Consider the following 12,291-nt stretch of genomic DNA (forward strand, 5'->3'; position numbering starts at 1 on the left):
AAATCCATAAGTAAGAGCAATAGATATACTGACAACACCAAAAAATAAAATAAAATAATAATTCTCTGATGTCACTGAAGGTGCAGTGTCACAACAGTTTATTTATGTATTTATTGCCCAATAAATGCAACAGAATCCATGATAAATAAAATAAATAACTTTATAATACTTTGAAATGTCCCTGACTGTATCTACCTTACCACTCAAATGTTTGAGGTCAGTATTTTATTCTTATTTTTTATTTTATTTTTAATGAACTCTTTCAGTCAGAAAGGATGCATTTAATTGACAATAAAATCATTTTATAATAATAATAATAATAATAATTTATATATATATATATATATATATGTTTCAAATAAATGCTCTTAAAAAACTGGTATTACAGTTTTATTAATAAGCACAACTGTCATAATGGTCACTGAAAATTCAGCTTTGCATCAAAGTAATAAATTCCATTTTAAAATATAACAGTTATTTTAAATTACAATAATATTTAAAAATATGACTGTTTTTACTGTATTTTTGACCAAATAAATGCATTTTTGATCAAATATGGTGAGCAGATAAGACGTGTCATTTAAAAATTGTGCCAACCCCAAAGTTTTGAATGGTATTGTATATCTTTTTCTGTTTTTATTTAACATGAAGTCTGTTGCATTTATTTACTATTTAGTAAATAAATAGATAAATCAAATATTTGAATGTTTTACTTGAACAAGCTAGTGCATAAGATCATTACATGATTGCCTAAGCCTAGAGTAATCGAACCAACAGAAAATCAGATTACCGCTATACCATAAAAGATTTCTCATAACAAGAAGCCACAGAAAAACAAGTGCCCTTGGAATCAATAACATGGTTTCTTAAGACGGTCTGACTTTAATTTCTGAGGACAGTCGACTGTATTTATCCAGAGAAGGCCCTGCGTGTGAGGAGGACACATGTGGCTATTGAACCGATCATGAAACCACTTTGATCTAAAGCCTGGCAACAATTACAAACACTACAACATGCAGTTCACGGCCAACAGACATCAAAAAGTGCGCTCGGGTGCGTTTGGTCCCCATTCGCAGCTAATGATCTGTCTTTACCATGGACTCTGGGATCTATGCACGCACAAACACTCCCGTGATGATAACATAAACATGATGTAATGATGATGAGCACCACTCACAACCAGTCGGGTGAGATTCACAGCACACAACTTATCAAGAGGCATGCAGGGACACCATTGAGAGATTATGACAGCACTGCTAAGATGACATGATAATCAAGTGTTGCTTCATCTAGTTATGGCTGCACAATATCAGTTGTTACATGTCGGATGACAGCATTACAATCATTATTTGCCATTAACAGTCATGAGCAGATATGCTTTTGTGTCATGCGAATGTTTTACAATCAGATCAAGGCTCCAAATTTGCTTTATTCTTGATTGCGTGCCATCTGCAATAAGCTTACACTCACAATTGACAAGAGAGAGAGAGAGAGAGAGAGGAAAAAAAGAAAGAAATAAAAGGAAATCAAAATCAGCCAAGACGACTTCCTCTGGTCTCCCGCCAAACGGGCTTTTGTCTCATCTCTGAGGAACTGTCAGGTCTATCCCACTTCATTCTGCAGTTACAGTTGCTCCGCCATGGATGTGTTTAAACCATTACATTTGCAGTGACATCTCATTTGATTTGATTTGCCAATTACTGCACTGGGCACCGTGATATTCCCCATCACCACTGGCAAGAGGAATTAGGCTAATAAATCAGGCTGGCCTTTGTGTGTGTGTGTGTGTGTGTCTGCGCCTACCTCTGCTTGTGACGAAGGGAGAGAGTTTGACCTCAGAGGAGTAAAGGGTGAGAGAGAACGAGGCTGCCTCGGCGGGTGAGGTGGGTGGGTGTTAAGGGCCCCGCCGGAGGGCCTGGTGAAGTGGTGTTGTGAATGGTGTGCAGGCAGCGGTGTGTGTCTTACCTGTCACTGTAGGCAGCGGCGGTAGCAGTAGCAGGCTGAGTGTATCGGTAGGCAGCATAACCACCCTAGAAATATAACACACACTCGCTCACATGGGCACGTCAACAACAGATGTTTGGACTTTTTATAAAATGTGTTTGCAAGAAAAAGAACGAGGGTGGGGGGAAGGGGAGAGACGTTTGGTTTGATGTTATGTTCTGTGACAGAGACTGTACAATTGAATCTTATGGAGATGAAGAGGCATGGAGTGATTTGGGAGAGCGGCACGTGACAACATCGCATTCATTCGCTCGGAGTTCACAGCATCGGCGCTCACGATTTGCCGCATGCTCCAAAAGAGGGGATGCACATGTCATAATCATAGCTATTAAATATGCATAATCTAATTACAAAAAAGCAGCCTTATGTTGGTGACTCAACCTACTTTCTTATTCCTCTCATGCATACATCTGAGGAGCGCTATGTAGCGCTGTCATACTACACTACTTCTTTTTGCCAACGATGGAGAAGGGAATCATTTCAACATGTGGAACGGTAACATCCGATGTTCAGTAAGGCAAAAAGTCAGGAAGTCTTAAGCACATATGCCTGCTGATTTGAGCAGCTTTTTTTCATATTCAATGACTGTGCAAGATATTGCTGTCTGCTTGAAATACTCCCACATTGCAATACGGTACTCTGCACTTTTATTTTAATTCTGTATTATATAACAATTATTTCCTTTCCTCTATTTTAGTGTTTCCCAACCATTTTTGACTTATCTACCCCCACAGCCCCATCATACCCCTTTATAAATACGAAATCAAAATCTGCATCTGTCTGGTGTCTTTAAATAAATGCACAGGGTGTCATCAACACAAATGAGCATACTTGCACTAGGAATTGTTTTCATCATTATAACGTCTCGGTTATGTACGTAACCCTCGTTACGTTATGTCGAACGACATATGGGGTCTCAAGAGTTTAAAAGAAAACACCAATGAAAATTGGCTAGTGGATTTAACATACCTGAGCCACTCCCCGTGCCAACAGGTATAAATAGGGCGACAGGTGCATCCACTCATTAGGTTTTATGCTGAGGAGCCGAGAACGTGTCCTGGCAACAGCGACTGGTTCAAGGTTGTGGCATGGGGACATAACGTCTCCATTCCCTCCATCAGGGAACGAGGGTTACGTACGTAACCAAGACGTTCCCTATCTGTCGGTCACTACGAGTTTTGTCGAACGACATATGGGGTCCTATGGAAAACGCCACAACCTGAACACCGTCACAACCCTGTGGCGCTGCAATTGTCGACAAGCCATGGCATGCCACAAAAGCTACGCTTAAGGTCGTAACCTTCCCAAAGCCCCAGCGCAAATTCACTGACCTTGGTACCGAAGGGGCCAAAGGGAGAGCACATCGCTGCTGGAGAAGGCCACGCTGCTGTTCTGCCCACACAAAGTTAGTGGAAGGGATTTCAACTTTAGGAGTAAGACTGCTTCAAATCTTCCTTATTTGTTCTTACAGCTTGGCAGGACGATGGGGAAGCGAGCCTTAGGAAAAGGTCGCTACAGAGACCACATCCTACCCGTAGGGAGGGGACATGTGGAGATACTGATATGGACTGGCCCGGGGGGCAGTACTACATATGGAATGGGTCTCTGAGGCAGGTCCTAACTTAGAGTAGGGATGGAACAGCTGCCAGAAGAGACTGACAGAGCGGGTCTGTCAAGGGAAGACACGGGTTTGCCAAGAGGGAAACCTTACCGTAGAAGAATACACATATGGGATTACCCGTAGGGAATCAAGCCATATGAACACCTAGCCCAGTACAGGGGCTGACCGGAACTCCGGGTATGCTAACACCAGTACTGGGCCTGGCGACAGACTGCTCCGCCAAATCTGACTGCCAAGGGTGCTGGAGGATGCTCGACCAGGGTACGCCAACCGGGGAACTCTACTGGGAGAAGAAAGGCGCTCACATCCCCGTGTTAGGGGGAATGGTGCAGCGCTCCATGTAGAGTGGGCCCTCACCCCCAGGGGGCACGGCTCGCCTTGGGAATGGTATGCCAAGGCGATGGCATCCACTATCCTTAGGGCCAACCTCTGCTTGGAGACAGCCTTCCCCTTCTGCTGACCTCCAAAGCAGACCAGGAGCTGCTCAGAGCTTCTGAAGCTCTGGGTGCGGTCCACGTATATGCAAAGCGCTCTTACGGGACACAGCAACGGCAAGGCTGGATCTGCCTCCTCCAGGGGCAGTGCTTGCAGGTTCACAACCTGTTCTTGGAAGGGAGTGGTGGGAACCTTGGGCACGTATCCCGGCTGGGGTCTCAGGACAACGTGAGAGTAGGCCGGCCCGAACACAAGGCACTCTTCACTTACCAAAAATGCTTGGAGGTCCCCAACCCTTTTGATGGAAGTGAGCGCGACCAGGAGCGCTGTCTTGAGAGACAAGAACTTAAGCTCGACTGAATCCAGCGGCTAAAGGGACCCCTCTGAAGTCCCGCCAGGACAATAGAGAGGTCCCAGGAGGGAATCAGGGGTGTCCTAGGAGGATGTAACCTTCTGGCACCCCTCAGGTACCTAACGATCAGGTCATGCCTCCCCAGGGACCGGCCGTCCACTGCATCGTGATGGGCTGCAATGGCAGCCACATACAGTTTCAGGGTGGAAGGTGACAGCCCACGCTCCAACCTTTCTTGCAGGAAAGAAAGCACGACTCTGACCGGGCATCTCTGGGGTTCTTTCTTGCAGGGGAATCGCTCACAGGGACACCGCTGTACTGCGCCGTCACACCGACCAGGAACAGCTCTCGAACACACAGATGAAGGCTTTGTAGAGACTAGATACATCAACTACTCGGCTCCGAAGTAAAAATCTAATGAGTGGATGTACCTGTCGCCCTATTTATACCCGTTGGCACGGGGAGTGGCTCAGGTATGTTAAATCCACTAGCCAATTTTCATTGGCGTTTTCTCTTAAACTCAGAGATGATTGGCCTCCCAAGTGAGACCCCATATGTCGTTCGACATAACTCATAGTGACCGACAGATAGGGAACAATATTTATCTAAATTACATTTATTTCCATATTCTTAACTTGTCACCATCATTTCTGTATTTAATTAATTTAAAGTACCCCCTAGGAAAAAAAGACATTTAAAGCAAAATCTAGACCAAAATTGAAACCCACTACTACTGGAGAAAAATCTATTATTATTTTTATTTATTCAAAATATTGACTAAATATTTATATAAATAGCTTATATGGTTTATGATGAAATTTAATATTTCCTTTTTTTTATTGTACTGTAGATTTTTTTCCTCATTCATTCTTTTTTGAGGAGGCACAGCTTCCTTTCCCATTCCTATTAGCAGTTTACAGTAAACACAAACCCTAACGGATAAGTCCATCTGTACAGCTCTGCTCTTTCTCATTTTCTCCAGGGCTTACTGGTCCCCTGGCCCCGCTGTTCTCCACACCAGGCCTTCAGGCTGTAGTAAATACCACCCTCACTCTCCCTGCACTCACACATACATTACAGCAGCTCTTTCTCACAACTTTCTTCATGTTCCTCACCCTCCCACTTCCTCACAGCTCACCTCTGTCCTCTAACTCCTTTCATAATGACTCACCGGGTAATTCAAACTCCCACTGCGTGGCCGGCCCCTTAACAAACCATTTCATTTACTTGCACAACACTGAGCCTGACACGCGGCCGTGATGCATATGGCCTGTATTTAAATCCTGTGTGATGAGCTGCAGAGCAGGATTGCGGAATGGGTCCACTAAGTCACTAGTGCTGTCATCTCTGACAGACAGGGGCCGTGGACATCTACATGTCTCTGAAGCTCCATTAGGCTTGGTCAACTAACCTCAGGGAAACTGACAGGGTGTGCAGGTGCGGCGAGAGCAGTTGTCAGGACTTTAACGCTGAGATGCGTATCTGGAGAGCGGCCACAATTTATCATTATGACTCACAAAGAGAGAGAGGAATAGATAGGGCTCCACTGACTCCTGACTGTTTGTATCTGTCTGGAGTGCATGTGGACATACTGAGCTTATCATGGTTATTAATGCGCATGGTGAATTTCTCATACTTTTACTAGAGTGTGTGTTTGCCCTCCACAACCGTTTGATAGCTTGAGTTAGTTGAAAGGAGGATATAATACAGAATAATACAACTTTTCAAGTGCCTTGTCAGTGCATATATAACAATGCAACAATCAATTCCAGTCCCTGGTAGTAGTCCAACAGCACTTTGACTTTTCAGTGTTTGTATCATACTGCATTAATGATGGGGATCACTTGGTGACTCTTATTGCAGGTTACATGCCAGTAGGTGGCAAAAAGTGATGAGAGATTCGCCTAATCATTTATTGAACCAATTTGAATGAATGAGTCATTTAATTATTCACTCACCCGATTGTGATAAGATTTTTTAGACAAAACAAAGTATATCAGTTTTATCATTAGATTAAAATAATACATTTTGATGCTCTTTAATGTGGTGTGACATACTGCTGTAGCTGCTTCACATCAAATGGCAGTTTGAAAGCTATTCAAATGCTCATGGATCATAAGTTGGAAAAAGTTACATATTATATGTAATATCATATTATAAGTATATGCAAAATATTGTAAATCCATACTATTTTTGACTTAGCATGTTAACGATGCATTAAATAATTAAACGTATGTTTAAAAAAATCTCTCAAATTTGTCAACAACAAAAAACTATTTTCTAAAAAAAGAAAGAAAAAAAAACAGGCTTATGTGAAACAAAATGATTACATCATTAGTAAGCAGAGAATTTCTAATGATAGAACTTGTGTTCCTAGATCAAAACGAGTAGGTCACATTGGAGGGTTTCCAATCATTAGTGATGATTGCAAATGGACTTGTTTGTTACAGTGTGGCTTTGGGCATTTCTAGATCTTCTAGAAATGAAAAGTCAGCCACATGAGGGAAATGGGAAGCACTTTATATTACAGATTAAATTGAAAGATATTACACAAGCTTTAAGGCTGTCTTTCCTATGCTAGCGTAGCTTAATTTTCCAGACCTTAGCCAACATTCAGTACATTTAGCAGAGCACTCAGCAAATTAAGATTGGTTATAAACAAATACAGTTCTTGGATAGTTTCTAATGAATATGAGATGATCTTATCGCAGGAGAACAATCAATCCCAGCCTCTGTGGCACTGAGCTAATGACAGGGGAACAGAGGAAGCATTACATCAGCTCTTCCCACCATTTCCACACACATTTGTACCCTGTACAATTTGTTTCATCCTAGAGGAGGGTGAACTGGGGGATATACATCAGGCTGTGTCAGGCTCAACGAGACATGGCCTTGAGGAGAACATACTTGCGGCCCCTGCTAGTTACCCCACCTAAGCTCTAGATGCTTCCAATAATCTCAAAATGTGATAAATGTACAAGTGCCCATAGATCGCGGATGAATACGTTAAACATATGCAGAATTAGAACATTCATTTTCCTCTTTAAATCCTTTTTGAATATATATTAAGTGATCGAATTGGGAATCATTTTATATGATAAAACGGATAATATTTTATAACATTTTATATCATCTAATCCCCTCACAATCATTAAAAAAGGACATTCTGTGTGCTCAATTTCAGGTCACTGAGTCTCACCGCTACTGACAATAAACCCAACAATGTCCATTTCTCTGTCACTGATACTCGTGTACTGTGGCTGGCTGGGGAAGAATGCTCTTTACTTGTGTGTGAAAGTCTCTTGACACGATTAATGAAGGTAGAACTGAAAAAATGCTAACAATAAAAACAACAATGAGACGGTTGGTTTATAGTCAGAGGGATGAATGGGGGGGGGGGGGTTGTGTATGTACAAGATCATTCAAGGACGACATGCGAATACTTACATAAATATCTGCACCATAAAATCCATCCTGGTAAACAACACTGGAAAGATGCAGCCCACGCGTGCACACAGACACACACAACAAACAAAACACATCAATATTAGTGCATGTTCCCATGCAAGCAATACCAACCCCATCTCTAGCCAGGGTTAGTGGAACAGAATAAGAAATACACACACTGAATAATAGTGACAAAGGGTCTCTACAAGCACTCATCACTTCTGAAGTCATTTAAAAGGAGTCTGGAGCAAAGGCTTCAAACATTGGCCACAGAGAGCTGAAACTTCCTCACATCATATTTTAGTCATTAGCAAAATGTAAAAAAAAAGAAAAAGAAAAATGTATGTAGAAAATGTTAAAAATGACCAAAATTAAAAACAACAACAAAGAAATAAAAATGTAATAAAAATAATAATTATTATAATTAATATGAATAACCAAACATATTCCTTTGGAATATTTTAAGTGTAAATTATTACACTTACAAATTTAATTCAAACTTCTTGTCTTGTGGATAATTTTTCTTATGTGTGCTATATTTTTTTCTTTGTAAACAATATTTAAAAAAAATTTGCTAAAAGTATGAAAATCACTTAATGATATCTTATTTGCATTTAAAAGGTAACTGAGGGTGACAATAATGTCATTGTAATATTTGAAAACTGAATTGTGTAGCTTGTCTTCTTACACTTATTTGCATACTGGATTCTGAATTACATACATTTAATTATTTCTGAGCAACATTCCAAGCTGCACAATGTTAATAATACTTCAAAATCTAATAAAATCAAATTTATATTTTGTGTTTAGTTTTATGACCTGGCAAAACCAAAGCACGATGCCATACCAGCACCGATATTTCCTATTAACACATGACAGCAGGCTGTGGAAACTAGTCTGTGGCCCCTGAAACCTCAAAATGCCACGGCTTGCATGTACATACATAAAATCATCCAAAATAATCAGAATCACCATTTGACTGCTCAGAGACACAAATGCTTCTGTATACAGTAGGTTGAGATGATTTACATAATGTTAAATTACAAAAAAAGAAACGCTTAAGGCCATCGACCATGACAGAACAGCATGACGGTTGACTGTCATGATAACTGCAGGATGCACAGGTTTCATGCTGCACTGGTTCTGTGTGGTGAGGTAGAGATGCATGTATGTTACAGCAGCCCAGTGACGAGGGGGAGTGGTTGTCAGAAGAGAGGACTAACACTGACCTTGTGTGTGTGAATGTGAGAAGGGAGTGTTGTAACTTACCCTCCATAGGCTGGGATGTGTGGGGGAGGCGCAGCTGCCCGGAACGTATTGTAAACGGTGCGCCCTCTTCCTCTTAAGTGTGCCCCTCTGTACGCCGCTGCCGCTGTGGCTGCTGGGTATGGGAAGCCTGGCACTGAGGGGAAAAAATACAGTATATACATATGATGCCATCACAGAAGAAAGATAGCTATACAGGTTTGGGACAGTGTTGTTTTTGTTAAAACTATTCAGAATTGGGATACACTTTATTTTATAGTGTCCTTGTTACAGCGTAATTAATTAACAGCATATTATAGAATTAGGGGTAGCTGCAAGGAATTATGTATCAGTTACTGTTGTTACTATAGTAAGTACATGTAACATGAGTAACAAGAACACAGTAGCACTTTATTTTACAGACCTGTTCCGTGTGTACACACTACAGTACTGTACGTACTTATTATAACAATAACAATTAACTGGGTAATAACTATGCACTAACCTTGAAGAACCCCTAAACCTAACCTTAACCTATGTAGGCACTTTACACTACCCAGTACTTTTCTGGGTAAGTACACTGTAAGTACACATACTGTAAAGCTGAAAAAAAAAAAAAGAATATTAGATGAAAAACATAAACTCATGAAAATGAGAAAATATGTAAGTATTCAAATTATTAAAACTGTAGTAAAGTATTTAATATAACAAAAACAAAAACTAATAGAAATGCCAAAAAAAAGAAGGAGAAAACTTTAAATATAAATATAAAGATAAAATATGATTAATATTTCTATAAATAATATAATATAAAACAATACTATAATAATATATAAATAATACTAAAACAGCATTGGTAACAATCATTATGTAGGCTTTTCATGCTGTTTTGAAATAAAGAGTTTAAAGTACTGTGACATCACCATCATGGGCACATTAACATGCCTCCCACATATATACATTAACGCAGATTCAGTATTCAGCTACTTGGCCTACTCTGATGCACAACAGTGTGGGCTTTTTCAGTATGCTGAGATTAACCAATCATAAAGATGTCATTTATATATAGATGTCTTAAAGCTACAGTAGCAAAAAAGCCTGAGAGGCAAAAATGGTCATGTAAAACCAAACTAAATCTGTTTTAGCCCAAAAACTTAAGACTTCTGGGGAAAAAAAATAAAAAGCAAAATTGTAGGTCATGACCCCTTTAAACTCTAATATGCACAGACGTCAGACTAATTATTGTGAAATTACCCCGCCCCAGGGTGATTACACGGCTACTTATGAAACATGCAACTAAATGGACAAAGGATTCATTTCAGATGAAATTGTTTTAATATGTGAAAACAAAGACACAACAGGGCGATACAAAAAACAAAAAAAAACAAAAAAAAAAATGGTGTTGCTATCGACAGTCAAATATGCAGTTATCTAATATATTATTTGACTGCAGAATGCCAAGACTGACCAATCAGAATCAAGTATTCCAAAGCACTATGTAATAAACAGCCAAATGAACTATAACTAAGAACTAATCTGAGCTGTGAGGAATAGTGCCCTTCCTCCAGCTACACCTGCAATTAGCCGAAAACTCTAACAATGAGTAATAACCAAACTACAAACCTCTGAGGCTGGGTAAAAACAGAAAGCTTGGTATTGTTGTTAAATGATCATTAAGTTTAATAGGGCGTCGGTGGTGAAAATGACTTTTAAGAGGCTTAATTTGAAATGGTTGAGAGGAAGAAAGAGAGAGGGGGTTTGTGGAAGGTGCTCCATTCTTTAACATTACAGGTTTTCAAAAGGAGATCATATAAATGTCTAATAGGAGCACTGAATCTTTGATTTGACTGATAAAAAATTAAATTTAAGAAAGGGGTTTGCGTGATGCAGAAAGGTGAAAAGGATTGTTCCATTTGACTTTTTGTCACCTTGTCTCGTTTTCACGCAGTGTGCCACAGCAGTTTTATTATATAAAAGAGTGAATTACAGCTAAATGAACTCTACATTATACTTTTCAATTTACTGTATTTATAAAGGAAGACATAAACTATCATATTCAGTATGCAATGTTACCATACATTTGTCAAAATACTACATCTGATATATACTGTGCATATACATATATGTGTACATACTGTAGATACATACATATATATATATATATATAATGGTTTATTCCGAGGCTAAATAATGAAAATCTAGCTAATAGCTTTTGAGAAATGTTTTTGGAAACCCTACAATTGAACGTTAATGCTGCATTAAAAAAAAAAAAAAATTCATTAGTCATATGTTTTCCTTTCTCCTTCCATGCCAGGCAGCCCATCTGACAGCCAGTTTTGAAATATGCTGCATACATGTTTGCATATTTGCAAGAGCTACACTCTGATGTGTAGAATGTGTCCTGAGGAAAATAAATATGAGATGTATTTAGCCTGAATATTTACAGGATAAACAACTTAGACTATGCACTTTCATTTAGAACGATGAAGGGTGGAGGGCTAGATGAAAACGTAGAGAGAGCGAGTGCCGCTGAATGAGAAATGGGAGCATGCAGCACCAGCAGCAGTGAGCTCCAGGGGGATGCACAGGAGAGTTAGTCCATTTTATTGCTTTGAGAGCGATTACACTGAAGCAGATGCTCTGGCCGACGGGAGGTAGCCTCCGCATCAAAGCCATAAAAGTGTACAACTGCTTTGTAGTGCAATAATTTCACTCATTGGCTTCTGTGTGGGAAGTGTTTGGGGGGGTTGACGTGTGGGCAGACCCCATGTTTCATAAACACTGCAGGCGGTTCGGTTGTCCTGTGCATTGCACTCTGCAACCTTTCACAGTGCAGAAAACCGGAGAGACTCTTTTAAAGATGCATATATAAACAAGATGCACTTCGAGGTTCGACAACAATCTCACAGCTTTCAGATCATGTAAATGTGCTGTGTACTGAGTATGGATAATTCTGCAGCTTGTGGTTTGCAATGAAATACTCATGTTTGGTAAAAATTAGGAACAAGACTAAATATTTAGATTTTTTTATCTATATGTATTCTTACCTAAGATTTAGCTATTATATTTTGAAACTTGAACTTAACCCCTTACTAGTCACCCCCCATTTTTCGGCATGGAGACAGAAATGACAGTGTGTGGCTATAGGAGTGGTATTTTAAAGAGGATAAATTAAAATGATTATGTT

The 12,291-nt window shown here is 39.9% G+C and overlaps 1 protein-coding gene across 14 annotated transcripts in view; it reads right to left on the reverse strand.

The window, feature by feature from the left end:
- LOC132149089 (RNA binding protein fox-1 homolog 1-like) overlaps window positions 1–12,291 on the reverse strand; it is a 263,380-nt gene that overhangs the window by 9,587 nt on the left and 241,502 nt on the right. For all 14 annotated transcript variants that reach the window (XM_059558020.1, XM_059558027.1, XM_059558021.1 and 11 more), the window contains 3 exons: window positions 9,129–9,261; window positions 7,860–7,899; window positions 1,966–2,030 (listed from right to left, as the gene is read on the reverse strand). In XM_059558020.1, the coding sequence (XP_059414003.1) occupies window positions 1,966–2,030; window positions 7,860–7,899; window positions 9,129–9,261 (238 nt within the window). The remainder of the gene's footprint in view (window positions 1–1,965; window positions 2,031–7,859; window positions 7,900–9,128; window positions 9,262–12,291) is intronic.

This window comes from Carassius carassius, chromosome 9 (genome assembly GCF_963082965.1).
Source record: "Carassius carassius chromosome 9, fCarCar2.1, whole genome shotgun sequence".
Classification (NCBI taxonomy): domain Eukaryota; kingdom Metazoa; phylum Chordata; class Actinopteri; order Cypriniformes; family Cyprinidae; genus Carassius; species Carassius carassius.